The following is a 25,434-nucleotide window of genomic DNA, read 5'->3' as shown; positions in this document are numbered from 1 at the left end:
ACGGTTAGAGTCCACGGAGTAACCTTTGCAGTCCATATAGCAGCAGCGCACGTTTGGTGATCAGCAGGCCAACAGACAATGGCCCAGGCCCACTAAACCGCAGCCAACAATTCAGGAGGAGCATCAGCCACGGGTCTCACGGGTTTTGGGCTTGAAAGTGAACTGCAGCCTACTATTTTTAATCGGGATGGGCATTTAAAATCGAAAATCGAAACCGAAACACGAACCAAATCGAACCGAATCGAACGGTTTGGTTTTACGATTTTGAAACGGTTTCCATTTTGAAATTGAACCGCAACATAGAAAACGGTTTAGTTTCAGTTTTGGCTTTTGAAAACCACACCGAAACTGAACCGCACCGCAAATATTAATAAACATTTAATTAAATGTCCATATCAGATTTTATGTTTTAATTGGTTGTTTGTTAGAATCCATACACTTAGTATGGATTCAACCACACTAGAATATCATCATTCATCACTTTCTTTCGTTCGTTTACTTGAAGGACCTTTGTTATTTTATGCCATCACACCACACACACACATATATGTACAAGGTTGGACTAATCTTGTTATCAAGAGTCGAACAATGATCTAGTGAAGTCCACTCATTTGAAGCATGATATCATATATTCTAGTATGAAAGTTTCGCTCACCTTTAATGAATTCAAAGTTATTCAACTTGTTTTATGTTATACCTTGTACGGGAAACATGTTTTAACATCACAACTGCATACAACATGCTAATTGTTTACATAACAAATGTTTTTTTTCCTATTGTTACTAGGAAATGCTTATTAATATGTTAAATTGCAAATTGTACATTTTTTCTTAAAAACCAAACCGAAACCATTTGAAACTGCATCGAACTGAACCAAAAGGTTTGGTTTCATGTCGGTTTTGGCTTCAAAACCGCACCGAACAGAACCGCAAAAAATTTCGATTTCGGTTTTGGTTTCACTCAAAACCGCACCGAACCAAATCGTGCCCACCCCTAATTTTTAATGGAACCGAGCAACAACAGCCCACTGTTTTCAATGGAACCGAGCAACAATTTTCACGGGATCCTTCTCTAGATGTTATATCAGGTCAAAACATAAACTCGTCTTCTATTAATTTTCATAACCAATGGTCTTCTACACCAAATGCACCTCCACTTCGTCGCTTTCCAGAGCGTATTAACTGAGGTATTCCCAAACCCGCTTATGAGGCAAATCCTAAGTGTAAACACAAGTATTCCGTGAGTGAACCAAATTCGGATTCAAGAGTGAGATATCCATTAAACAATTATGTGTCTACCTATCACCTGTCATAATCAAATAAGTCATTTGTATATCAATTATCTACTTATCTATTCCTAACAGTGTGCAAAAGACCTTAGCAGATTCCCGTTGGAAAGATGCAATGAACGAGGAATTGAGATCGTTGAAGAAGAATGCTACCTGGGAAATAACTGACTTACCAACTGGAAAGAAATCTGTGGGATGCAAATGGGTCTATACAGTAAAATACAAAGCAGATGGAACGGTGGATCGCTTTAAAGCAAGATTGGTGGCAAAGGGATATACACAGAAATATAGCATTGACTATACTGATACGTTTGCACTAGTGTCGAAGATCAATACAGTCCGTGTTCCACTATCCATAGCAGCAAACCTAGATTGGCCTTTGCAACAGGTCGACGTAAAAAATGCATTCCTCCATGGAGATCTAACCGATGAGATTTACATGGACCTTCCACCAGGGTGTAATGATCCGGATATAAGGAAACAAAAGGTATGTAAGCTCAGGAAATCATTGTACGGGTTGAAGCAATCTCCAAGAGCCTGGTTTGGTAAATTTACCAAGTCCATGAGAACATTCGGTTATAGGCAAAGTAATTGGGATCGCACGTTATTCCTAAAATGCCAGAACGGAAAGGTTACAACTCTCATTGTATATGTGGATGACATGGTGGTTACTGGTAACGACCCAGTAGAGCAAGTAGCCTTGAAAAAGTATTTGTCTTCAGAATTCGAAATGAAAGATCTAGGTTCTTTAAAATATTTCATTGGGATTGAAGTGTCGAGATGCAAGTCCGGAATATTTCTATCGCTAAGGAAGTATGTTCTTAACCTTTTAGAAGAAACCGGCATGTCGGCGTGTAAACCGGTAGCTACTTCGTTGGCCGAAAGAATGAAGTTGGGTATCGATCAGAACCAAGTACCGGTTGAAAAGGAGAGGTACCAAAGGTTAGTAGGAAGATTAATGTACTTGGCCCATACTAGGCTGGATTTTGCTCATGCATTAAGTGTAGTTAGTCAATATATGCATAATCCCGGAGAACAACACATGAGTGCTGTTATGAGAATATTGAGTTACTTGAAAGGAAGCCCTGGTAAAGGAATTTTGTTTCGAAAAAATGGACATTTCAGAATTGAGTGCTATACAGATGCTGACTAGGCAGGATCGACGGATGATAGGCGCTCGACATCCGGGCATTTCACCTTTGTTGGGGGAAATCTAGTAATGTGGAGAAGCAAGAAGCAGAATGTCATAGCAAGGTCAAGCGCAGAAGCCGAATTTAGAGGTATGGCACTTGGTATTTGTGAAATCTTATGGCTTAAGTTTCTATTACAAGACTTGGGGGTCAAACATGGTCAGCTGATTAAGTTATTTTGTGAAAGTTGCTCGTGATATTGCTCATAATCCAGTGCAACATGATAGGACCAAGCATGTAGAGGTTGACAAGTTCTTTATTAAAGAGAAGCTGGAAAGCAAAGTAATTGAGGTTCTTTTAATAGGAACTGAAGACCAAGTAGCAGATATTCTCACTAAGGCGGTTTCTAGTGACAAGTTCTCGAGGTTTCTAGACAAGTTGGGCATGTGTAACATCTATGCACCAACTTGAGGAGGAATGTTGATTTGTATTAGGATTCCTACAATTGTGGGATTCCTACCATATTTGGTTTCCTAGTTTAGGATGTAATTATTATTTCCTGTATTATGATAGGATTGTATATGATTGTATATATACCTTTGAATGAGATGAATGCAATATCATTGGAAAGCATTCATGAGGGTCAGCTGACCCTCTAAACTCTTGTGAATCTCAATAGATAACTTGGGTGTTGCCCTTTTGAAGATTGGAATTGTCCTTCACACATTCGAAAAAATTGGCAATTTATCAGTCAAAACAGAATCCAAAGTCTGAAAATCGAAAAAGATTTCCCTTGTATTTCGCTGAGATCACGTCAGTTATTGGGTTGCAGTCTTGCAGAGTATGAGGCCTTGTGCGATTTGAAGAGGACAACCTGAAACCCTATTTTTCTATTTTGTGAACGACGTCGTCTTGTATTATTTTGATATGTGGCATAATCTGTTGAGTCTAGGATCCTATTAGCACAATGAGTGCAATTACTTTCTTTTTTATGTAGAATGAATAATAATATTCATCCTTTTTGTAATAATATTTCAACAAATAATAGACACTATGTTTTTTTTAGTTGCTTGACTTCATATTTTGTAGCTCCATTTCAATTCGTGTTGATAAATTGATAAAAGTTTTTATCTAGATTATTGAATGAGTTGAGTTTTGTGTGAGGAGTTGGTTTGTATGAGTTTATAATCATGTGTATTTGCTAATTACATTGGCTTTGGTTATACTTGTTGCTATTGCTTCAGCCTTCAATGAAGAATGCATTTTTCACTATGAATACTTTGAAAAGTCCATTGTGATATCAAATGGAAGATCAGTCGTTGAGTGATAACATAGTGGCTTATATCGAGAGCAATGCTTTTCTTCCATTGATAATGAAGGATAATTGTAACTTGTATTGTTATTTGTTGTATAAATTACGAATGGTGGAAACATAGTTTAATTTTTAAGGTGATATGCCTCAGAAATATTTATGAATTTTTACATGTGACCCTCCAAATATTTTTTCTTGAATCCGCCACTGCCCCTTGGTCTTCGTTGGTCAACGATCGTCCTCACGTGAAGGCATGATGGGAAGAAATTTCAGCTAGGCCTGCCTCGATCAAAGTGGCTGATGGCATAAAAATTATTGGTGAACTTGAAAGCAACACAAATGCAATTTAGCAATTTCCTTGAATTATAAGCCTTCTAGTTCTTGCTAATGTTTTTCTGCCATTTAGTTTTGTCAATTTTAAGGTTATTTTCGTCCACTTGTACTATATATGTGTGTGTGTGTGTGTGTGTGTGTGTGTGTGTTTGAATTTGTTCTATATGTGTTAATTTTCACTTAAATTTCTTTTCATAACTCAATTACATCTCAAAATTTCAAGTATTTATGTGAACAGTGAATGTCACACAATCTTCTAAACTTAAATTTCAAAACTTAAAATGTATTAATAGTTGATAAGAACATATTTAGGTGACTTAGTTAGCTTGTTTTCTTACATTTATGTTGTTAGTTCTTAGTTATTTTAGTATTTTAAGCTATTTTCGTGTGTTTGTAGGTCCACATGGTTAAAGTGGCAAGAAAGTGCATTTTGGTGTATTTTGGAGCAGTTTTGGGCGTTAAATGGATTGCACATGCTTGGAGCAATGTGGATGGATAAAATTGAAGACCAAAGGAGGCTAGGAATCTGCTAAGGAGATGGAAGAAATTAATTCAAGACTTGGAAGAAAAGGAATCAACTACAAAGAAGGAAACATGAGTCAAACTTCCTTATTTTGACTTAGTCAATCCTAATCTTTTCCTACTTATTTCCCAGCTGCAAGGAGGGGTTCCTAATCAATTTAGGACACTTAAACATAAGTTTTAGAAGCATTAATCCCAGCCAAAGAAGGGTGATGCACTTCCCTTTCCTTTTTCCCTTCCTTGTCGTGCAAGGCAACATCTTTCCATTTCCTATTTCCTATTTTATGTCCTTACCGCAGGGTTCTTTCCTTTTTCCTCTTGGGATTCTGATTTGTTACCCTTTTCTTGGAGGATTTGGAGTCTTAAAACCTTCCTAGATTAATTAATTAATGCCTTAACCTTTCTCCCTTTATATATACACAATCTGCCGCACAAAAAGTTCTCTCCATTCATTTAGCTATCATCCGCCCCTACCACCATCCAACCTATCCATCCATCACCATAATTCATACCCAAACACCCTTGTGTTGCAGCAAAGAAGGAGAAAGAAGAGAGGAGAAGCCTTGGACGTTTTGGCCATTCAAGCTTGGATTGTTGGAGTGTTTCTAGGTGTAATCTATCTTAGTTTTTAATGTTTAATTTATATTCTCTTTGCTTTGCTGTAAACATGAGGAGCTAAACTTGTTTTAGCTAGAGGAGACTTTGAAACCATGATTATATTTGCAATATGAATTGATTACTTTCAGTTGTGATTTCATAAATCGTGAATGCAATTTACTCAACTATTTGATTAAGAACTTATTCTTGTGTGTTGATTAAGGATGCATACTTAGTTTGCATGCATGAATTTGATGCTAGAATATAAGGGAGTTTCACATAATCGTTATGAACTTATATTCATAAGTAGTGGAGGTCTCTTATAAATGATCGCGTTAAGTACATTCATGGCATAAGTATCATGATGTCATAGTTACGAATGCCTTGTCAATGCTTATGATTTTCACGAAGCTTAATGATCTTTGCTTGTGTCTCTATTATGCAGTTCATGTAGGGAACTTAGGAAGAATAATTTGGTTGCCGATGCGTTGTCCATCCAATTCAATGACTTAAAGAAAATCTGAGGGTTAATTAGTGATGTCACGGTTAATCTAGGGTGTTGAGGTTCATGGTTTATTGGAAAAGCAACTGGAAATCAATTTGTATGCAAGTGTGTCATGTGTGGAGAAGGACCCTCTATCTAGCTTATCACCCATCAATTCACCCAAATTCGTATCCCTTTTACTTAGTTTCTGAATTTGCTTGTTTTTAGTTTAAATTCGTCAAAAACCCAATCCCCTTTACTTTGTTGTGTCAAGTTAGTTAGAATCTATCATAATTTGTGTTTTTAAGTGTTTCGAGTCAAGTTAAAGTTAGAATTCGTCCAAATCATCCTTTAGAGTATAGTTTGAGTCTTTTTGATTGTTTTGTGCTGTTTTGAATCATATAAGTCTAGTTAGGAGTCTTTGAGTTTAGTTAAGTGTTTTTAAACCTAGTTTTGTATTTTTGAGTCAGTTTAGAGTAGATTAGCAATCCCTCATAATCCCCGACCTAGAACGATCCCTACTTACATCTTTACTACAATTGTCAATAAGACGGTTTAATTTGAGTGCTATTATTTATCACATCAATAGTTGTTACTAGTACAAAAAACACTTTGCGCGACGCAGATCTTTCGTCGCGCAAAATAAAAAAATGTTGCCTAAAAATTAGCGCAACGAAACCTTCATCGCACCAAGGCAGTGAAAACGAGGTTTGCGTGATGGATAACCTACGTCGTGCAAACCCTTTTTTTTTTTTTTTTTTTTTTAATTTATGGAAAAAATATTTTTTACTTAATTTTTAATAAATATTGTAATTAAATTCTAAACAATAATTATAAAATGTATGAAAATGTATTACAAGATGTCTGAACAAAAAAGAAAAATTTGCAACAAGTAGTCTTCTAGGTTTGATACATCAGGCTACTGGGTATCGGCTGGGCGAAGTGGCTGGGAGGTCGAAGGTGGAGCAAGATCAGGTGTTAGCTTCGAGATTTAGAGGTCGGACATCTGTAAGACACGTACAATAATACTCATGTGCTCGCCCTGGGCCCTCATCTACTCGCCCTGGGCCGCAAGCTGACCTTTTAGGGTTGTCACTTTCTCCTTCAAGGCATTGACCTCTCATGTTGTTGATCTGGAAGAGGAGTAGATGCTGATAATGCGGGAGGCGCATTGGTCACACTCCGACGACGAGTGATCAACTGCGACATCTATACACTTTTTGAACCATAAAAATATAGCATTAGAAACTAATCCTTTCTTGCATTTGAAACTAATCAATTAGCAACCAAAGTAATATCATATCCTTTCTTGCATTTGTTCACATATATACAAAGCAGCATTGCAAAGGTAGAAACAATACTAGATGCACAGAAAAGTAAGAAATGTTATTTAGCATGAAAAGTAATTAGATTCAAATGCAGTTGCACCATCCTAAAATTCCTTTTAAAAACCATTTGCAATGCATGGCTTTAAACGTCAATACCTCTCGACCACATATATCTACACCTACATGTCAAACCCTCTTAAGTGCAGCAAAGCACTAGCAATTTGGAGGGAAATACAACTCAGAGAAGACCAAGTAATAATAAATTAGAGCAATTGAAAACATGAGGACTCCAGGATGTACCAAACTTTTGGATGGGAAAGTATAACTTTGCAACACAAATATCCTTGTAGTAAAGCAAAACCTCTTTATTCCAAACATGAGCTACCATGTGATAAAACGTAAGAAATGAGCCATTTCTCACTTAGACTCCAATAAATTTCCAACCTTTTTTGAATGTTTTTTCTTTCCAATGGAATTATTCTTGGCATAGTAGAAGCTTTCATGTTATGGATTCTCATTCAGCAGCAAATGTCGTGCTTAATGTATATTTAAGTGTCATTGTCTTTTGCTTTGCATTTATATAATTGAGTAGGTAATTAGGTACAGTAACTTATGAACTTTATATAGGATAACGTGGGGGTGAAAATGGCAAAGAGATTTAAGAGAATGGTTCTTGTTTCAACTTTGGTATATAAATCTAATGCATAAATCTTACTGAAGGCCACCTAAGTATTTCATTTGCTCTTATTTGAAAAGTGGGGCTAAGCTTTCTTTTGTTCACTTGCATGTTATGCATGCACTTATGCAGTCAGCAATTTTATGTTACATATGTCGATCACTTTTACCTAGTAAAGTCGTTATATTTGCTATGATTTCACTATGTTGTTAAAAGAAAAAAAATCTTCAATTTAATCATGGAGTACATAAAAGTGAGGCAAATATATTTCCTGGTTGATTCCGGGTGTATCATGCATATATATATATATATATATATATAGACCAATCATGAAACTACATCGAGTCTTCTTAGTGTGTAAGGTAAGTTTTAAGGAACCCGTGTTCAGTAATTTTGCCCATTTTACTGTTTATAGAATCAAAGAACACAACCCTTAACTGGTTGTCTGAATCCCACAAAGCAAAATAGATACTTGTCAGTACACGCAAAGATTTCGTAATGCTAAGTCCTCATACAAGTGATTCAGGTAAAAAACTTAAAAGATTAACACTGCAAAAATCAATCAAAGCAAAAATCGTATAACCATTCAATTAGCGTTGCTAAAGTTTATCATATAACCGTTCAATTCACATTATCAAGGTTTATGTAACATTATTCATCTATTTATTCAATAACCACTAAATGAAAAATGTGGTCAATGCAACATAGAGTACAAGTAAGTACTTCTTTTCATTGTTTGACTAGTTAGTCTATAATTCGAGGGATTTTCAGTGTGCTCATGACACACCCGACCCTAATATTCACCAAACACCAGGGTGGGCACATGATGGCCGACACCTGAAGGTGACGAAGTCATATTTGGATGCATGAGAACTAAGAACAATTTACTGACATAAATAAAACGTATAAATTAAATACAATGCTTATGCAATTGAGGAACGTGTTAAGAGCATACAACTAATATGAGACACTAAAAAGGAATAATATAAAATTGAATGAACAAAGAGATGGGTCCTACATCGAGAGGACTCGAAGATGTCGATGTGAGAGTGCCTTGACGTCGGGATTGTACGCCTCGATTCTAAGTCCTGAGGAGGCGCAAAACAAAATATGAGTGGACCAAGTTGATATATAAGTAGTAATAAAACAATTATTCCATAACGTACTAACCCCCAGGTTTAGAAAACTCGTATAGCATAATAAGTAATAGGTTTTTCCAAAAAGCCTAGCCTGCCATAAAACCTTTCATAAAACATATATTGTATATATGTTGCTTAGTAGTAGTAGCACAAGGCATATATATATATATATATATATATATATATATATATATGTATTTTAATAACTTCATTCGCCCAAAGGCAGTACATCTCTCGGCCGAAGCCACCAAACCACGCCCGGCCAAAGCCATTTCCTATATCTCCCGTCCGTAGGCACCAACTAAACGCCCGACCGTAACCAATATAAATATCTTCCGCTCGTAGGCCATCATTCGCCCGCATCCACCCGAAGGCAGGACATATGCCCGTACGCAGAACATACGAATAACCACTACGTAAGTACATAAAGACATTAACATAATATTTCTAATATATATATATATAGGGTAAATTACACTTTACCATCTCAAGTTTGGGGTCAACATCTTTAAAATATTTCACTTTCATACCTTAAGTACTATTGTATTTCAATATAATACATTTGTTACATTTTCCATCCATTGGTCCGTTAAGAACTAACGTGGCTGCCACATTTGTGCCACGTGGCTAAACACTTAATAAAAAATTTAAATATTAAAATAATTATTTAAAGAAAAGTTATAAAAATTAAAAATTAAAAAAAAAAAAAAAAAAAAAAGACCAGATCTCCTCCCCATAATCCTCACATGTGCCCACCCTCCCGCCCCCCGCCCCTCATCACCCACCCCTTCCCCCATCCCCCATCACCCGCAACCATTTCCCTCCCCACTGCGCTTCCATCTCCGATGAAAACCTCCCCATCGCGGTGAGCTTGTGGTTGGGGTTAGCGACGAAGAGGGTGAAGTCCCAAGTGGCGGTGAGCTCAAAGCCTGTGGCGTTGAGTGGGGAGACGGTGGCTGATTCAACCTGGAACTTGGGGAGTTAAGGGGGGAAGGCGAGCCAGGAAATGAAGAAGATGATGGACATGATGGTGAAGGCGACCATCATGATGCGGCAGAGGATGGTAGGTTTGCGCCTGAAGGGCTAATTGGGCTAAGGATTGTAGGAGGGAGGTGGTGGGCCCGTGGGTTGTAAGTACTGGGGGAAGAGCTTAGTGAGGAGGTTCTCATCGAAGATGGAGGTGCAGTAGGGAGGGAAGTGGTTGCGGGTGATGGGAGATAAGGGAAGGGGTGGGTGATTGGGGGTGGGATGGTGGGCACAGATGGGGATTCTGGGGAAGGGTATCTCGTTAATTTTTTTTTTTTTTAATACTTTTCTTTAAATTAATTTTTTAATTTTTTTATTAAGTGTTTAGCCACGTGGCACAAATGTGGTAGCCACGTCAATAGCAGCTACATTAGCTCTTAACGGATCAATGGATGGAAAATCTAACGGATGTATTATATTAAAATAAAATAGTATTTGAGGTATGAAAGAGAAATGTTTTAAAGATATTGTAAGGAATTGAAATCGACTCCAAACCTAAGTTGGTAAAATGTCATATCGTATAACCTATTCGTAGTATATAGTCATTAATCATATATACTACAAAGAACGTAAAATTGATATAGCATGAAACTAATTTACTCATAAAACGTAGTCATAAAATCATATTTTTCATGTATGCATTTCTAATAGTAAAATATACATTTTAGAAAGGGTCAACTCACAGATACTTCGTCGTCGAAGAGCCAGGCAAACTAGCAAAAATGGAAACGCTACAATAAATGCACCTAAGCACATAAGGGGTTCTATTAATAAAACTTTACTATAATGATTGAATTTGGGAAAACGGACGTCGGAAACGAATTCAAAATGTCGAATTACCTAAGAGGAATCCTGGGCAAATTTCGTAAAAGTCAACAAAAAGTCAACACAGAGAATATTCCAAAGAACATTCTAGAAGATATTCTAGAGAATATTCCCTAAATATTCCTTAATGGAATATTCCATCATCTGGATCTGGGTTGGGCCGAGTTCCATGGCCCAAAGACCTGGGTTGGGCCGAATCCTATTTGGGTTATGGGCTTAGGTAGCTAAGTTGGGTTAGGCCCAGGTTAAGTGGTTGGGCCTGGAGCTGGGTTATAAAGGGTTTGGGCTTGGTAACCGGCCCAAAGCTTTGGGCTAAAAGACCTGGGTATTCGGGTTTAGGTCAGGTTGACCCGGTTTCAACGAGGACGAAGGCTGGAGCTTCCCAAGCTCTGTTCAACTCCAATTCTCCACCCTAGCATGCGATCTACCCACCAAAATGAAGACCACCAAGAGTAGATTAGGATTTTACCCTTTTCGAGTCCAAGCGTGGCTGGGAATTGGCTCGAAGCCGTCGGACTCGCTGGAAAGGATTGGGTAGCCTCTGTGCTTCCTAGAGAAGAAGGGAGGGAGAGAGAGCCATTGCGGTAGTGATGCAGTCGTCGTTGATGTGTGGGTGGGTGTGGTGTGTATGTTGGTCCTCGGGGAGAGGGAGAGGAGGTTGGTGCGAGAGAGAGAAAAAGGGAATGAAAAATATAAAAGGTCTGGCCGCTACTACTAATGGCTAGGGTTTTGTTGATTTCTAATTCCACAAAAGACTATAGATTTCAAACTTTATAAATAGTTTAGTCTTACAATCATAACAAAACAAAACCTATTGCCAAGTTGGTTTTAGTGAAACTTTTTGAGCTAGAGCGCATGAGTTTGAACCCTCATGCCTTTAGGATTTTGGAGAATTTTGATAATTTTTATGATTTTATAATTAAAATATTATAAAAAATAATTAAATATATATGTATCGGTTCAATTTGATTTTTTTCAATCCGATTGTTTTTAGTTTTCAGTTTTTCAAACCCACCCATACTCCTCCGCTTTCTGCTCGCTCCCTTTTGCTCTGTCTTCTCCTCCTTCTTCTTGTCTTGCTCTCCTCATTTCACTTTTCTTATGCTTTCTTTTTAGTCTGTCTCTTCTGTTTTCTTCTCCTTCTTCCTTGTATTGACTTTCAACCAAAAAGTAATAATTGCCAAGTTTTTTCTCCAGCCACTTTCAACAACCCCCTTCTTTTTCTTTTTTTTCTTTTTCTTTCTTTTCTTCTTGTTTTTATTCTTTTCTTTTTTCTACACCAAAAACCTTTCCTCCAAGGGAAAATTAGAATGCCCTACATCTTTTCTATAGTTGTTAGATTAAACATTCATCCCTTTTAAAGATTTGATTAAGGTGCTTTGATCAATTGCCACCCTTATAATTTTCTATTTATTTAATTTCCATGTCGTTAATTTAAATGCATTTATATAGAAGTATAAGGTAGTCTAGCAACTAATTGTCTATAATATAGGAATTTAATTTTGTCAATCCCCTTCTGCGCATTAAATGACATTTTTAATAAAATAAAATAAAAAATTAATTAACTAATTCCTCATTACCTTATTATTAGTATTTAAAAAAAATCTCTTTCTATTAAAAATGTCTCAATAAAAAGTCTTCAATACATATTTTTTGACGTATAGATATATAAAAAATATACTTAAAACTTATGGTACATTTGAGAACAAAAGTATCTGCTTTTGGTACGCTTAGATTTCAAATGTACCGAGAAACCAAATGTATCAAAAATTCAAATGTACCATAAAATCAAATGTACCCATTGTTATGTAACCCTTTTGGTACGTTTAGATTTCAAATGTATAGAGAAACCAAATATACCATAAAACCAAATGTGCCCATTGTCAGGTAACCCTTTTGGTACGTTTAGATTCCAAATGTACCAAAAGACCAAATGAACAAAAAATCACAAATGTACCACAAAACCAAATGCCTCTATCAAATAACCCTTTTGGTACATTTATATTCCAAATGTACTGAGAAATACAAAAAATCAAATCCATTATAAAACTAAATGTGTTCATATTATAGGTAACTATACGTAGCTATATAATAAAACAAATCTTCATTATCTGTTGGGTCTTCTAAATAATGAAATTCGACAAATTTTTTTTATAAATATTCTACTATATTCACAAAAAAAAAAGTAAAATTATAACAAACAATAAAAAAATGCATAGAGATGGATAATAAATGCATATATATATATATAGGGATAAGAGGAAAAGAAAAGAAAAAAACGAAAAGTCCAGAAAAAGTCGTGAAAAACTAAAATTCTAAACAAAATTAAACTTATGTGAAAACTTGAAATTATGAAAATGTTTGATTAAATTTTCAAAAGGAGCGTATGTTTAGTCTAAAAAATTAAAAAACGAGGCGCCTATATCAAAACGTCTCTTCCTCCAAACTTTTATTTATTTTTTATTATTTTTTTCATTATTTTTTTCTTTTCTTTTTTCCACACCAGAAACCTTTCCTCCAACTTTTCTTTTCTTTTTTCTTTTTTTAATTATTTTTTCTTTTCCTTTTTCCGCACCAGAAACCTTTCCCGTTCATTTTTTCACCCTTTGACCTTTCTTCTACCTTTTTTTCACCTTTTGTCGTTTTGACGTTTTTTTATTCGCATTCCTTCTTTTTCAGATAGAGATCGAAAAGGACGGAAAAAGAATGGGAATGCTGAACAACACAAACAAAAGAGGGACATACACATAATTTAACTGTGCAACAAAGAAAAGAAAGCTGAAAATTGAAGCGCAGATTCGTCATTTTAATAAACAGTGTTCTCTCTCACATGATGTAACCAAATTTCACACTTCATCTAATTGAATAAATTAAAAATAAAACTAATGAAAATGATTTGAAAACTTTGAGTTTTAACGATAAGGACAAAATAAAGGGTAAAGTGAATAGTACCAAGATTGACATTTTAGTGTAAAAATATGATTTTTCGTTAAAATAAACAGTAATATGAACTTTTCGTTAAAATTCTCTAAATTAAACCCAATAACAAATAAAAAAAAATATTATTCTTGAACCCAAAATACGTATGTGCTTGCGCCAAAAGCTACTTTTTCAGAAGCAGGTGGTCCTTCTCCTCGATAGTCATTGGCTTATAAATACTAGGCCGTATCCGGATCCAAATCACAACACATCTGTTTCTCAGTTGCTCAAACTTCTTACTTTTTCACTTCCTCCAGAGTCATGGCTGCCATCAAGGTCCACGGAAGCGTTATCTCAACCGCTGCAATGCGAGTTTTTGCTACTCTCTACGAGAAAGACATCGAATTCGAGCTTGTTCCAATCGACTTGGGTGCTGGTGAACACAAAAAGGAGCCCTTCATTTCCCTCAATGTAAGTATATGATTACTATAAGAACATGAAGAACAAAACTAAATCTCACATTTCTTTTCTTCATTTGATGCAGCCATTTGGTCAAGTTCCAGCTTTCGAAGACGGAGATCTTAAGCTCTTTGGTAAGTCCGTGTTTAGCTCGCTCACTCGTGATAAACCTATCTGTAAATCGGATGCAGTTGTGACGGTATCCAAATCAATCAATTAATGTCACACTTGAAGCATATATGAATTTGTTTATATAAGATAAAATTGTATTTAGTTCATTCACATCGAGAAAATTTACCTATAACTGGGATGCGGGGTATCACAAACCCGTAGAGGACATTCATGTGAAAAAAAGTTAAAATACGTTGTCCGTTCTTGATTGGCTTGGAATATGGCATCGCAGTTGTAGTCGTGACATCAAATTCACACACAACGTACATGAATATGAATTTGTGCATATAAGTTAAGCTGTGCACCTTCTGATGTGCAGAATCAAGGGCAATTACACAATACATTGCCCACGAGTATGCTGACAAGGGAACCCCGCTAGTGATCCGAGACACTAAGAAGATGGCAATTATATCATTGGGGTGTGAGGTGGAGGGCCAAAAGTTCGACCCGGCGGCCTCAAAACTGATCCTTGAGCTAGTTAAAAAGCCTATGCTTAAAATGACTACAGATGCGGCAGTTGTGGAGGAATATGAAGCCAAGTTGGCTGTGATTCTGGATGTATATGAGATTCGTCTGGCTCAGTCGAAGTACTTGGCAGGCGAAAGCTTCACTTTGGCTGATCTTCACCACCTTCCCACCATACATTACTTGATGGGAACACGATCGAAGAAGCTGTTCGAGTCCCGGCCCCATGTTAGCGCATGGGTAGCGGATATCACAGCAAGGCCAGCTTGGAACAAAGTCATTGCCCTGCAAAAGTGAAACAAGTACTAAAGATTGCTGCTGCTGCTTACTCAACAGAGTGGCATATCTACAATAATAACATGTACCTTAGTTATCAAACGTTCGTTTGATTTTCTGTTTCCCCGAAATAATTGGAGGACAAGACGTCTCTGCTACTGCTGCTGTTGTATGCCTTTGAGATTATTCTTCCATTTTCATTACAAAGATCGATGCCCTTTGGTGTTTGAAGTTTGTGATCCACCAAACCAGTAATTTGTGTTAGAAATATGTGGTAATATAATTAAAACACAAACGAAGGAGTGGGCTAACCTGATTCACATGGCAACCATGGAAGTCGGACAAGACTAACCTAACTGTAACAAGAAGAGCCTTCTAGTCACCTAGAACCGGAAATTTACCAATTCGTAAGTCCTATTGCCTTAAAGACAAAGAGCATCTTCAACATCCATAGCATAGACTATAGAGCTTGTTCATAAAAGGGAAGTCTCATCCTCTCCATCCATCACTCCCACGCCAGCCATGACAACACCATCTCCTCCAGATATCAAGCATCCCAGCTAGGCAAATCAACTGTTGACTTATACATAATCTCTAATTGTTCATTTGTATATATAGCTTCTGCTAATTACATGTTTTCATTTATTACTTTCTGCGTAAAGTCACTCCTAGACTAGTTATAATCCTGTATTATTCCTTGTCAAGAAATCAATGAAAGCTATTCAGCCAGACTCAAAACATTATAGATCCCCACTTAGCTCTCTACTGGCCTAGAAATGGTGCCGAAGCTGCATGGATTTCCTGTGTCGCCCTGCACAGCTCGCGTAGAGGTATGTCTTCATGAAAAAAAGTTGATTTTGAGTTTGTCCCCATCGACATTTTGGGCCTCGAAAACAAGCAGCCTCCTTTCTTGCCAAGAACGTAAATTTCATCGCCTATAAGTTACCAAAAACTTAACATTGCATTTGGATGAGAGAAATAAACTTGAAAATTGGATAAAAGTCAGAATTTATAAATTGCATACACCAACTCCCTTGTTTGGATTCAGAAACATAGAAATATAGACTTTCTAGATGGAAAAAAACTTAAAATTTGGGACCTCCAATTCCCAAGTTTAAATTTCATGTAAATAGGTGTTATTTCCCAATTTCTATGATTGAGGGTTTGAAAATAACAAATTTCGTATTCATTTCCATTATTCTTTTAGGTTAATCAAATAAGAAAATTCACAAATTCTAGAAAATAAAATCTTGTCATTTCAATTTCTGTCATTTTAATGTTCTTTAGTAATCTTAAATTTCTTCGTACAAACATAATGGAAATCTTCAATTTTGTATGTAGAAGCTAATTGCTTTGGGTGTAGCAATTTTTTTATGATATCTCTCTCCCCATCAAATGTTGCCCTTTGGCCAGATTCCAGCGTTTGAAGATGGTGACATCACACTTTTTGGTAAGCCTCTCAAATCCTGCATTGGATATTCACTAATTTGACAAAACTTATATATTTTAATTGGCTTTCTTTTGTAACACCAGAATCATGCAAGGGCAATTACAGGATATGTAGCGGAAAAATTCAAGGAAACAGGATACGATCTCATTACGTACGAAAACTCAAAAGAAGCTGCATTCGTCAAGGTATGGACTGAAGTGGAATCCCAACATTACCACCCTGCAATCTGTCCTTTGAGTTCTTTGGGAAGCCTACGCTGGGAAGTAAACCGGATCAAGCACTCATCAACGGGAGTTTAGAGAAGCTAGAGAAGGTGCTCGACGTGTATGAGAGAAGGCTGAGCAGCAACAAACAAGTACCTTGCTGGTGAGTTCTACAGCCTAGCTGACCTTCGTCACTTCCCCTACACTTTTTATTTCATGAAGACTCCTTGGTCTTCGTTGGTCAACGATCGTCCTTACGTGAAAGCATGGTGGGAAGAAATTTCAGCTAGGCCTGCCTCGATCAAAGTGGCTGAGGGCATGAAAATTATTGGTGAACTTGAAAGCAACACAAATGTAATTTAGCAATTTCCTTGAATTATAAGCCTTCTAGTTCTTGCTAATGTTTTTCTGCCATTTAGTTTTGTCAATTTTAGGATTATTTTCGTCTTGTACTATATTTATTTGTTTATCTTTTTTTTTTTTTTTTTTTTTTTTTTAACAAGAAACAATAGCATATACTTTCATTAATCAACTCCAAACAATTACAGTGTCATTGGTTACATAATTCCAGTGACCAATAACATTAAACCCCTAATAGACACGCACAAGCTCAACCACACAGTCGCCAAGCGCACAAATCTACCAATACAGTTCTGTCATAATAAACGATAACCGCAACAGAGAGATATCAGCAAACACAACGGTCATCGCTGAATAGCGAGGCCACAAAAGGTCATCGCGAAAGTGTGTGACCACATCAAAGTCACCGTTAGCAGACGAGACTCACAATACACAACGCACAAAGGCGATGACCAAATTAGCCAAAACCAGCCCCATCGCAGTGCACAAGGGTGAGGGGAACTAAACTACACAGAGAAGGATCCGATGTACAACTCAAAAATGGGGGGAATGAGGCACCCAGGCCTAGGCCTCCTCCAAAATCTGGATAGTGTGATGTCGGCGTCCACACTCAAGCCAAGCCAAGCTGCATCGAGACTAGCATGCCAAGCTCCCAGACCAAGCCGATCATCCAGAGTTGAGAGCATCGAAGCCGTCGAGGAGGGAGACACCACTATGGAACTGAGTTGACGAGGGGGGATCCAAGCCACTTGCAACACATATCACACAAGGAAAACGAGCGCCAAATCGAAGAGAATCTTGAAGGGGCATGGTCCGGTTCAGGGTATAGGCATAGATCCATGGAAAACTGCACCCAAAATGGTGGGAAAGAAGCAAGGGAAGGGAGATGAGGAAGGGAAAGGTCGGGAATGAGGGGTCGGCGTCAGGAGGTGGGAAGAAAAACAAGAATGGAGGGGGGTAGAGGATGGCTGAGATGGGGAAGATAGGGGAAAAGGAAGGGAGGAGGAGCTAGGAAAGGGAGGCGAGAGGCTACCACCGGCCCCTAGTCATAGCCAGAGGGTGGCGGCGAAGGGGTTAACGGCTAGGGTTTTCTAGGAGAGGGAGAGCTTTTTTCTATATATGTGTGTGTGTGTGTACGTGTGTGTGTGTGTGTTTTTTTTTTTTTTTTTTTTTTTTTTTTTTTTTTTTGTGTATACATGTTAACTTTCAATTAAATTTCTTTTCATAAATCAATTATATCTCAAAATTTCAAGTATTTATGTGCACAGTGAATGTCACACAATCTTCTAAACTTAAATTTCAAAACTAAAAATGTATTAATAGTTGTAGAATGGCCTTAACCCTAATTTTTTTTTTTTTTTTGTAACTTTTAGTTATATTATAATTTAATTTTACGAATATTTAAATCTAAAAAATTTAAGTTCCAATAAGATTTTTGAAACCAAACAAGTCACACCAACTAATCACCCAACCAACCAAACTTCAATACATACATTAATCAACCAAATTTCAAAACTCATACCAAATATTATTTTATTAGTTTGGCATTGGACTCAGATTTCAGCTATTGGATTTGACAAAAACAAATATATATACCGTTAGATCAGTTTAAAATGGTTGCCCAAAGAAGGAGTTGGATTTGGAGTGTTGATAAGCAACAGTCCAAAAATAAAAATGGCTACAATTACCGTCGGACAACTGGCGTCCTTGTCACTTGGAGCCTAACTGTTGGCCACTAATTCTTGTATTTAGCTAGATTTTAAATGGGACCCATTCAAGATTTGGGTCAGCCAAATCTGAACCCAAATTTGGGTTCAAACTCAAATTTTGAGGTTTGAGTCCTAGTTTTGGGTGACATTTTTTTGGGTTTAAACTCAAATATTTTGATTGGATTCAAGAGTTAGAGTTGGTCTAAATAATGGATGTGATTCAAATGTGTCGGCTATCCTTTGGTAACTGTTTGTCAAAAAAAAAAAAGAGATTTCTTGCGACCCAACCTGGAAATTGGGATTCTCGTCCAAGAAGAAAGACAAAGTCAATCATTAGAAAGCAAGATCATCGTTTGATTTGGTGAGTTTTTTTTCTCTAATTCTTTTGAAGTATTGCACGGTTATATCTAGTATTTGAAATATTTGTATCGGTGGAAATATCTGTATTCAAATTTGTGAAATATCGATGGATATATTGATATCAATATTGATTACATCAGATGGAAATGATGGAAATTTGCTCAAAAACTTGAAAATTTAAAATGAGATTAATTAGGGAATATCATATGACAATTTGTCGAAATTTAACCAATATGAGATGAATTTAGACTTTAACCCCCCCCCTCCACCAACTCCCTTTACATATCTTTTTCTAATTTTTGTAATATTTGCATAGAAATATCGACCATAGGAAAGAAATTTTAAACCCTAATTATATCACAAATAGGTTGACGTGTATGAAGATCGATCGAAAGGATCCTCGCCAGATCCTCCAATCACATCCATTCATCGTACATCATACAATCATTTTTTGTCAAATACTATTTATATTCAATTTTAAATAAAAAAATTACAATGATTTTTTACCGTACTATGTACGATGAACAGATGTAATTGAAGAATCTCCAGAATCCTCATAAAGAGGATCCGCCTAGGGATCAACTAAGCAAATCAAACTAGCTACTAACTTCTAAGCCATAATTTAAAAAATAGAAAAATTAGGTTTTCATTCTTATTTGTCCTATTTCATTGATTAAAATCTTTTTTTTTTTTCAATTTTTGATCAAGATGCTTATATTTTAATAAACGTTATTAATTATTTTATTAATAAAATATTTTTTTTTTGTTTCTAAATATATTCATTTAGTGTTAGAAACATTACATTTGGTATATTTATATTTATGGCTAAATTTTTTATCATATATTTTTATTTTTTAATTTGTACCCATTTTTAATTTGCAAGCCATTTTTTTTAAGTTGTACCAATTTTCTTTTCAGCTTTAATTTGTACCCATATATTAATTCCTTTTTGTGCCCATATTTTTTAAACTTTTATTTGTATTTATACACATATTTTTTTAATTCATTTGTACCCATTTTTTTACTTTGCTAAATGTACCCGTGCTAATTATATGTATTTATTTTATGTATTAAAATATATCAATAGTTATTTTTTAAAATATGTTAATAATTATGTGAGTACAATATTTTTATTTTTGTTATAACTTTTTTGAAAAAAAATATTACTCTGGAATTGATTTTTAAGTATTTGTTATATTTTTTAAAATATTATTTGACTTTGTTTAAATTTCATAATTTGTGGGACATTAAATGCATAAATGCATGAGTTCAATCTCTTAAATGAGGCAAAGGACCTCGATCAAAATATTTGAACAAATAAGGTTTCAATCTAACAATTAGGTTGATTAGAGACTAGAACCAAAATGACCCTTAAAAGATTAACGCTGCAAAAATCAATCAAAGCAAAAATCATATAACCGTTCGATTAACGTTGCTAAAGTTTATCGTATAACCGTTCGATTAACATTACCAAAGTTTATGTAACATTATTTGTCTATTTATTGAATAACCACTAAATGAAAAATATGGTCAAGCAACATAGAGTACAAGTAAGTACTTCTTTTCATTGTTTGACTAGTTACGTCTATAATTCGAGAGATTTTCAATGTGCTTGGAACATAAAGTGGTATGCCACATGTTATTTTATAAGTGAAATAAAGTTTTTGTTTTTTCAAATATTCCTCCAATTGTATAATGACATGTGACATACCACGCCGTATTACCGGTACATGAAAAAGTCTCTCCTATAATTGTGGGTAACAGCTTCTCTCTTAATTTCATTAAGGATGCTTATTACAATTAGTTAGGCTGTTTTCTTCAGTTGCTTTGATCTTCTGATCCGTTATCTTGGTTTAAAACATCCGTTATGATTTCAATTGTCAATTTATTTTCTGTATAAACTAAGTCATAACACTTGGCGTTTAACATTTGCTTTTTCTTAACATCAAATTAAATTTTCTAACAGTAAAATCGAAGACTTGGTGTTTGATATATAGTGTTTGTAGCTAACGGAAGACTTGACACAAAACAGATTATAGTGGCATTCTAGATTGTTGTATCAAAATTAATTTTCCTATATATACCTATTATTCTTTTGGGGGAAATATCCTCATTCAACTATTCTTTTCTCTTCCAAAATCCCTATGAGTGTTTCCCAACGTCCTCAAAAATCACCTGAGCATCATCAAATTCTCTAAGATTTTTATCCAAAAGAATAACAAAGCTGTTGTTCATCAATCGGATTATTACAAGTGTAGGGTAATCCGCCCTAACTTGTTACGCTGATTATCTCCAAGTAACGAATTTACGTTTAAGAGCGGCTTTCTCACACATCTTGAAATCATTTCTCTTCCATCAAGCATCCATAAACGTAAGTTTCCATCGAGGTAATTAAAGTTGCTTGCATTTTTTTATTTCAAATAAAGAAAAGCTAATGACATTAAAGGAGGCGACCAAGCCAAAATGTGTTTATATGCACGTTTATATGTGCTTATAGTTTAACAAAGTATTTTCACACACTATTTTTCTTATAAGAAAACATATATAAACAACATACCCGAAAACCGTATCTCATAGTTTACTCCTTTAGAATTCGGCATTGTCCTAAACAATCATTTTTGTGTGTATGGAGGAGCGTGACCAGCTCTACTATCGACCCTAATCGTGAATTAAATTATGTAATTAGATTAAATTATTTGAATCTAGATGGCCAGTTCTTGGAAGCACACGTACATCAGAGATTTCCAATGTTTGGACTACGGGCACATATGTCATTTGCTATTATACAAGTGGATGAATATTTGAAAAAAAAAAAAATTTATCCACTTCCATAATAGCATATGGTGTACCACTTTATGTTTTGAACACATTAAAAAATGTCTCTTGCTACATATGTGTTCTCAAAAAGTGATTTTCGCACATTATATTTTTTTAATTAAAAAACATAAATAAACAACATGCACTAAAACCGTATTTATTCCATACCCTAAACAATTATATGTGCAATATCTGACAAAGAGAAAATAATTTATTCGGTATGGGGGAGGAGCATGACCAGCTCCACTGCCCACCCTGATCGTAAATAAAGGAATTGGATCCGCTTCGGATTTTAGTGTTCAAAGCCTAAGGATTAATCTATCTGGACCGCTGATTGATGTGTAAAAGAAATCAGAACTGTTGATTTATATGGTGGACCAGGAAAATAAGTTAATGAAGATCGTTGGATTCAATTTGTGCGGTCCAGATTAATTGATCCTTAGGCTCCGGACATTAAAATCAAGAATGGTAAATAAAATTGAATCATATTTTTTTTATCCAATAAATTGAATTATATTATCTGAATCTAGACCTCAAGTTCTTGGAAGCACGGCCACAAACTTGCCTTTTTAAAAAGTCCTATTTTGACTTGCAGTTGCTTTATAAGAAAGTCGAATTTGGACTTCCTTTTGCTCTTCCTTTTGCATTTTAAGAAGACTGGAGGGTAGTGAGTGACATGGGTGCATACGATATCCCCTTGAGCCAAGCCAAAATCAGTAATTGAAAGCTTCCACCCAAACTACGTATTAGCTTGCGCTAAAAGCTACTTTTTTCAGAAGCACTTGATCCTTCTCATCAATGGTCATTGTCTTATAAATATTAGACCATATCAGGGTCCAAATCACAACACCTCTTTCTCAGTTGCTCAAATTTCTTACTTCAATTCCTCCAGAGTCATGGTTGCCATCAAGGTCCACGGAAGCGTTATTTCAACCGCTGCAATGCGAGTTTTTGCTACTCTCTACGAGAAAGACATCGAATTCGAGCTTGTTCCAATCGACTTGGGTGCTGGTGAACACAAAAAGGAGCCCTTCATTTCCCTCAATGTAAGTATATGATTACCATGAGAACATGAAGAACAAAACTATCAAGTATTCTGTGTTTAGCTCACTCACATCGTGATAAACTTATCTGTAATTGGAATGAGATATCATTGTGACGGTATCCAAAATCAATCCATCACTATCACAGTAGGATATATAGTTCATTCACATCAAATTCACACAGAGCATACATGAAATATGAATATGTTTATATAAGATAAATTTGTTTTTGATTCATTCACAATGAGAAAAACTTACCTATATCTGGAATGCGGGGTATCACAAACCCATCAAGGACATTCATATGAAAAAGAGTTATAATACATGTCCGTTTTTTATTGGCTTGGAATACGGCATTGTTGTTGTAGTCGTGACATCAAATTCACACACAACATATATGAAGTATGAATTTGTGCATATAAGATCAGCTATGCACCTTCTGATATGCAGAATCAAGGGCGATTACACAATACATTGCCCACGAGTATGCTGACAAGGGAACCCCTCTAGTGATCCGAGACTCGAAGAAGATGGCAATTATATCATTGTGGTCGGAGGTGGAGGGCCAAAAGTTCGACCCGGCGGCCTCAAAACTGACCTTTGAGCTAGCTTTAAAGCCTATGTTTAAAATGACCACAAACGCGGCAGTTGTGGAGGAAAATGAAGCCAAGTTGGCTGTGGTTCTTGATGTATATGAGACTCGTCTGGCTCAGTCGAAATATTTGGCAGGTGAAAGCTTCACTTTGGCTGATCTTCACCACCTTCCCACCATACATTACTTGATGGGAACACAATCGAAGAAGCTGTTCGAATCCCGCCCCCATGTTCACGCATGGGTGGCGGATATCACAGCAAGGCCAGCTTGGAACAAAGTCCTTGCCCAGCAAAAGTGAAACAAGTACTAAAGCTTGCTGCTGCAGCTTACTCAACAGAGTCATATATCTACAATAATAACATGTATGTTAGTTATCAAACGTTCGTTTGATTTTCCGTTTCCCCGAAATAATTGGAAGACTAGTCTCTGCCACTGCTGCTGATGCCCTTTGCATATGCTTTTACAATCTGTTTTTGGTGTTTGAAGTTTGTGTTCCACCAAACCAGTAATTTGATCTCAACTGACTAAAACTGAGATTCGAAAATATAACCGGGCTGCAATCAGAGCAATGCCTATGTTTCGGCATCTAATAAACAGATGAAACTAGGGTTCCATCGTAAAACCAATTAGTAATATGGGGAGTAGCCTAAGATCATATATAAGCACATAGCAAACATTGTCCCTCACCGATGTAGGACAACTCTCAACATGTTCCCGCATGTGTGGTCGATTTTCAAGGCTACACGTGGACAACAACTGGGTGGGCTGCAATCAGAGCAATGCCTATCTTTCGGCATCCAATAAACTGATGAAATTGAGCTTCCACCACGTGATGGAGGACCAGCTGAAGAGCCACGTGATTAAATTGGGGTTTCACCATAAAACCAATTAGCAATATAAGAAGTAGTCTAATACCATATAAGCACATAGTAAACCTTATCTCTCACCGATGTGGGGACAACTCTCAACATAAACTTGATGCAGTCAGTAAATTGGAGACAACCCAATTCAATAAGATAACCTATATATATTGAAAGAACTGTAAATACAATGCGATATATTGAAAGAACTGTAAATACAATGCAACTTATTGTGCTAAAAGCTGATTAACTTGGTTCGAGGGTTCGAATTCCACCGAACTACACCCCAAGTCCTTCAGATCCCTCTGTTTCATCATCCCCCGCACTTTCTCAACATCATCCCATCTTCCCATCTGTGCATATAAATTAGACAGCAAATACATTTTGTGCTCTGCACTTTGGTTCACATAAGTATTGATTGCAGATTGAATATGCAGTGATTGTTGAATTGTTTCTGTAACGTACAGAGTAGATTCTTCAGTTCCTTATTTTGAAATGCATAACTATATAGTATGCAAGTATGAATGTGGCTTGAATAAGACTTAGTGATCACTTGTATAAATCTTAAAGACTGGTTATCGTGTTTCATACTCAAGTGGGAGAATGTAAGATTGTGAGTATAAAACATGAGATATAACCGGTTATAGTGTTTAAGATTGATATGGAAAAGTCTTGGTTAAAGCTATTTGGTTATCCTCAATGTTTTGGGACAATAGAATTGAATGAAGTTCAATTGGTTTGGGAAAAGAACTTAGCATTGGAACTCTATTAGGTTTCATAATTCTTTATGGTTAGTATAGTTTGAATCCTAGACTACTTCTGATAGGGAATAAGTCAGAGGACTAATATATATATATATATATATATATATATATAAAGCTCAAACAACTGCTCTTGCAATTCGCTGGCTTACTTTGTCCAAAACCTAATGATTGGAAGAGCTATTATTTTGCAAATGAGGAGAAGGTTTTGAGCACAAGAAGCTGCAATGGCTTCATCATTAGGATTGAATAATGCAGGTATGTTCAAGGAATCGAACCCAAGGAACGTAAAATCTGCCTACCGATGTCTACCAACCCCGAGTGAC

At 36.1% G+C, this 25,434-nt stretch overlaps 1 protein-coding gene and 1 pseudogene across 2 annotated transcripts; both read left to right on the top strand.

The window, feature by feature from the left end:
* Positions 1-13,859: 13,859 nt before the first annotated feature.
* On the top strand, positions 13,860-23,923 carry LOC137715875 (glutathione S-transferase-like). 2 transcript variants are annotated; one of them, XM_068455232.1, is made up of 3 exons: positions 13,860-14,050; positions 14,124-14,172; positions 23,343-23,923. In XM_068455232.1, exons 1-3 carry the CDS (start codon positions 13,901-13,903, stop codon positions 23,783-23,785), a joined length of 642 nt encoding a protein of 213 aa, XP_068311333.1. In that variant the 5' UTR covers positions 13,860-13,900; the 3' UTR covers positions 23,786-23,923. The 2 variants fall into 2 exon arrangements, with proteins under 2 accessions (XP_068311333.1, XP_068311332.1); XM_068455231.1 differs by lacking the exon at positions 23,343-23,923 and adding an exon at positions 14,529-15,220.
* Positions 15,662-16,966, top strand: LOC137715535 (glutathione S-transferase F13-like; annotated as a pseudogene).
* Positions 23,924-25,434: the final 1,511 nt, after the last annotated feature.

Source organism: Pyrus communis, chromosome 14 (assembly GCF_963583255.1).
Source record: "Pyrus communis chromosome 14, drPyrComm1.1, whole genome shotgun sequence".
Taxonomy (NCBI): Eukaryota; Viridiplantae; Streptophyta; class Magnoliopsida; order Rosales; family Rosaceae; genus Pyrus; species Pyrus communis.
This window is presented reverse-complemented; position numbering and strand designations above follow the sequence as displayed.

Bases quoted from the DNA above. Each gene is read 5' to 3' on its own strand.
- LOC137715875 (XM_068455232.1), top strand. From the start codon at position 13,901: ATGGCTGCCATCAAGGTCCACGGAAGCGTTATCTCAACCGCTGCAATG. The intron at 14,051-14,123 runs GTAAGTATATGA...CATTTGATGCAG, and splicing joins AGCCCTTCATTTCCCTCAAT to CCATTTGGTCAAGTTCCAGC. The intron at 14,173-23,342 runs GTAAGTCCGTGT...TCTGATATGCAG, and splicing joins CGGAGATCTTAAGCTCTTTG to AATCAAGGGCGATTACACAA.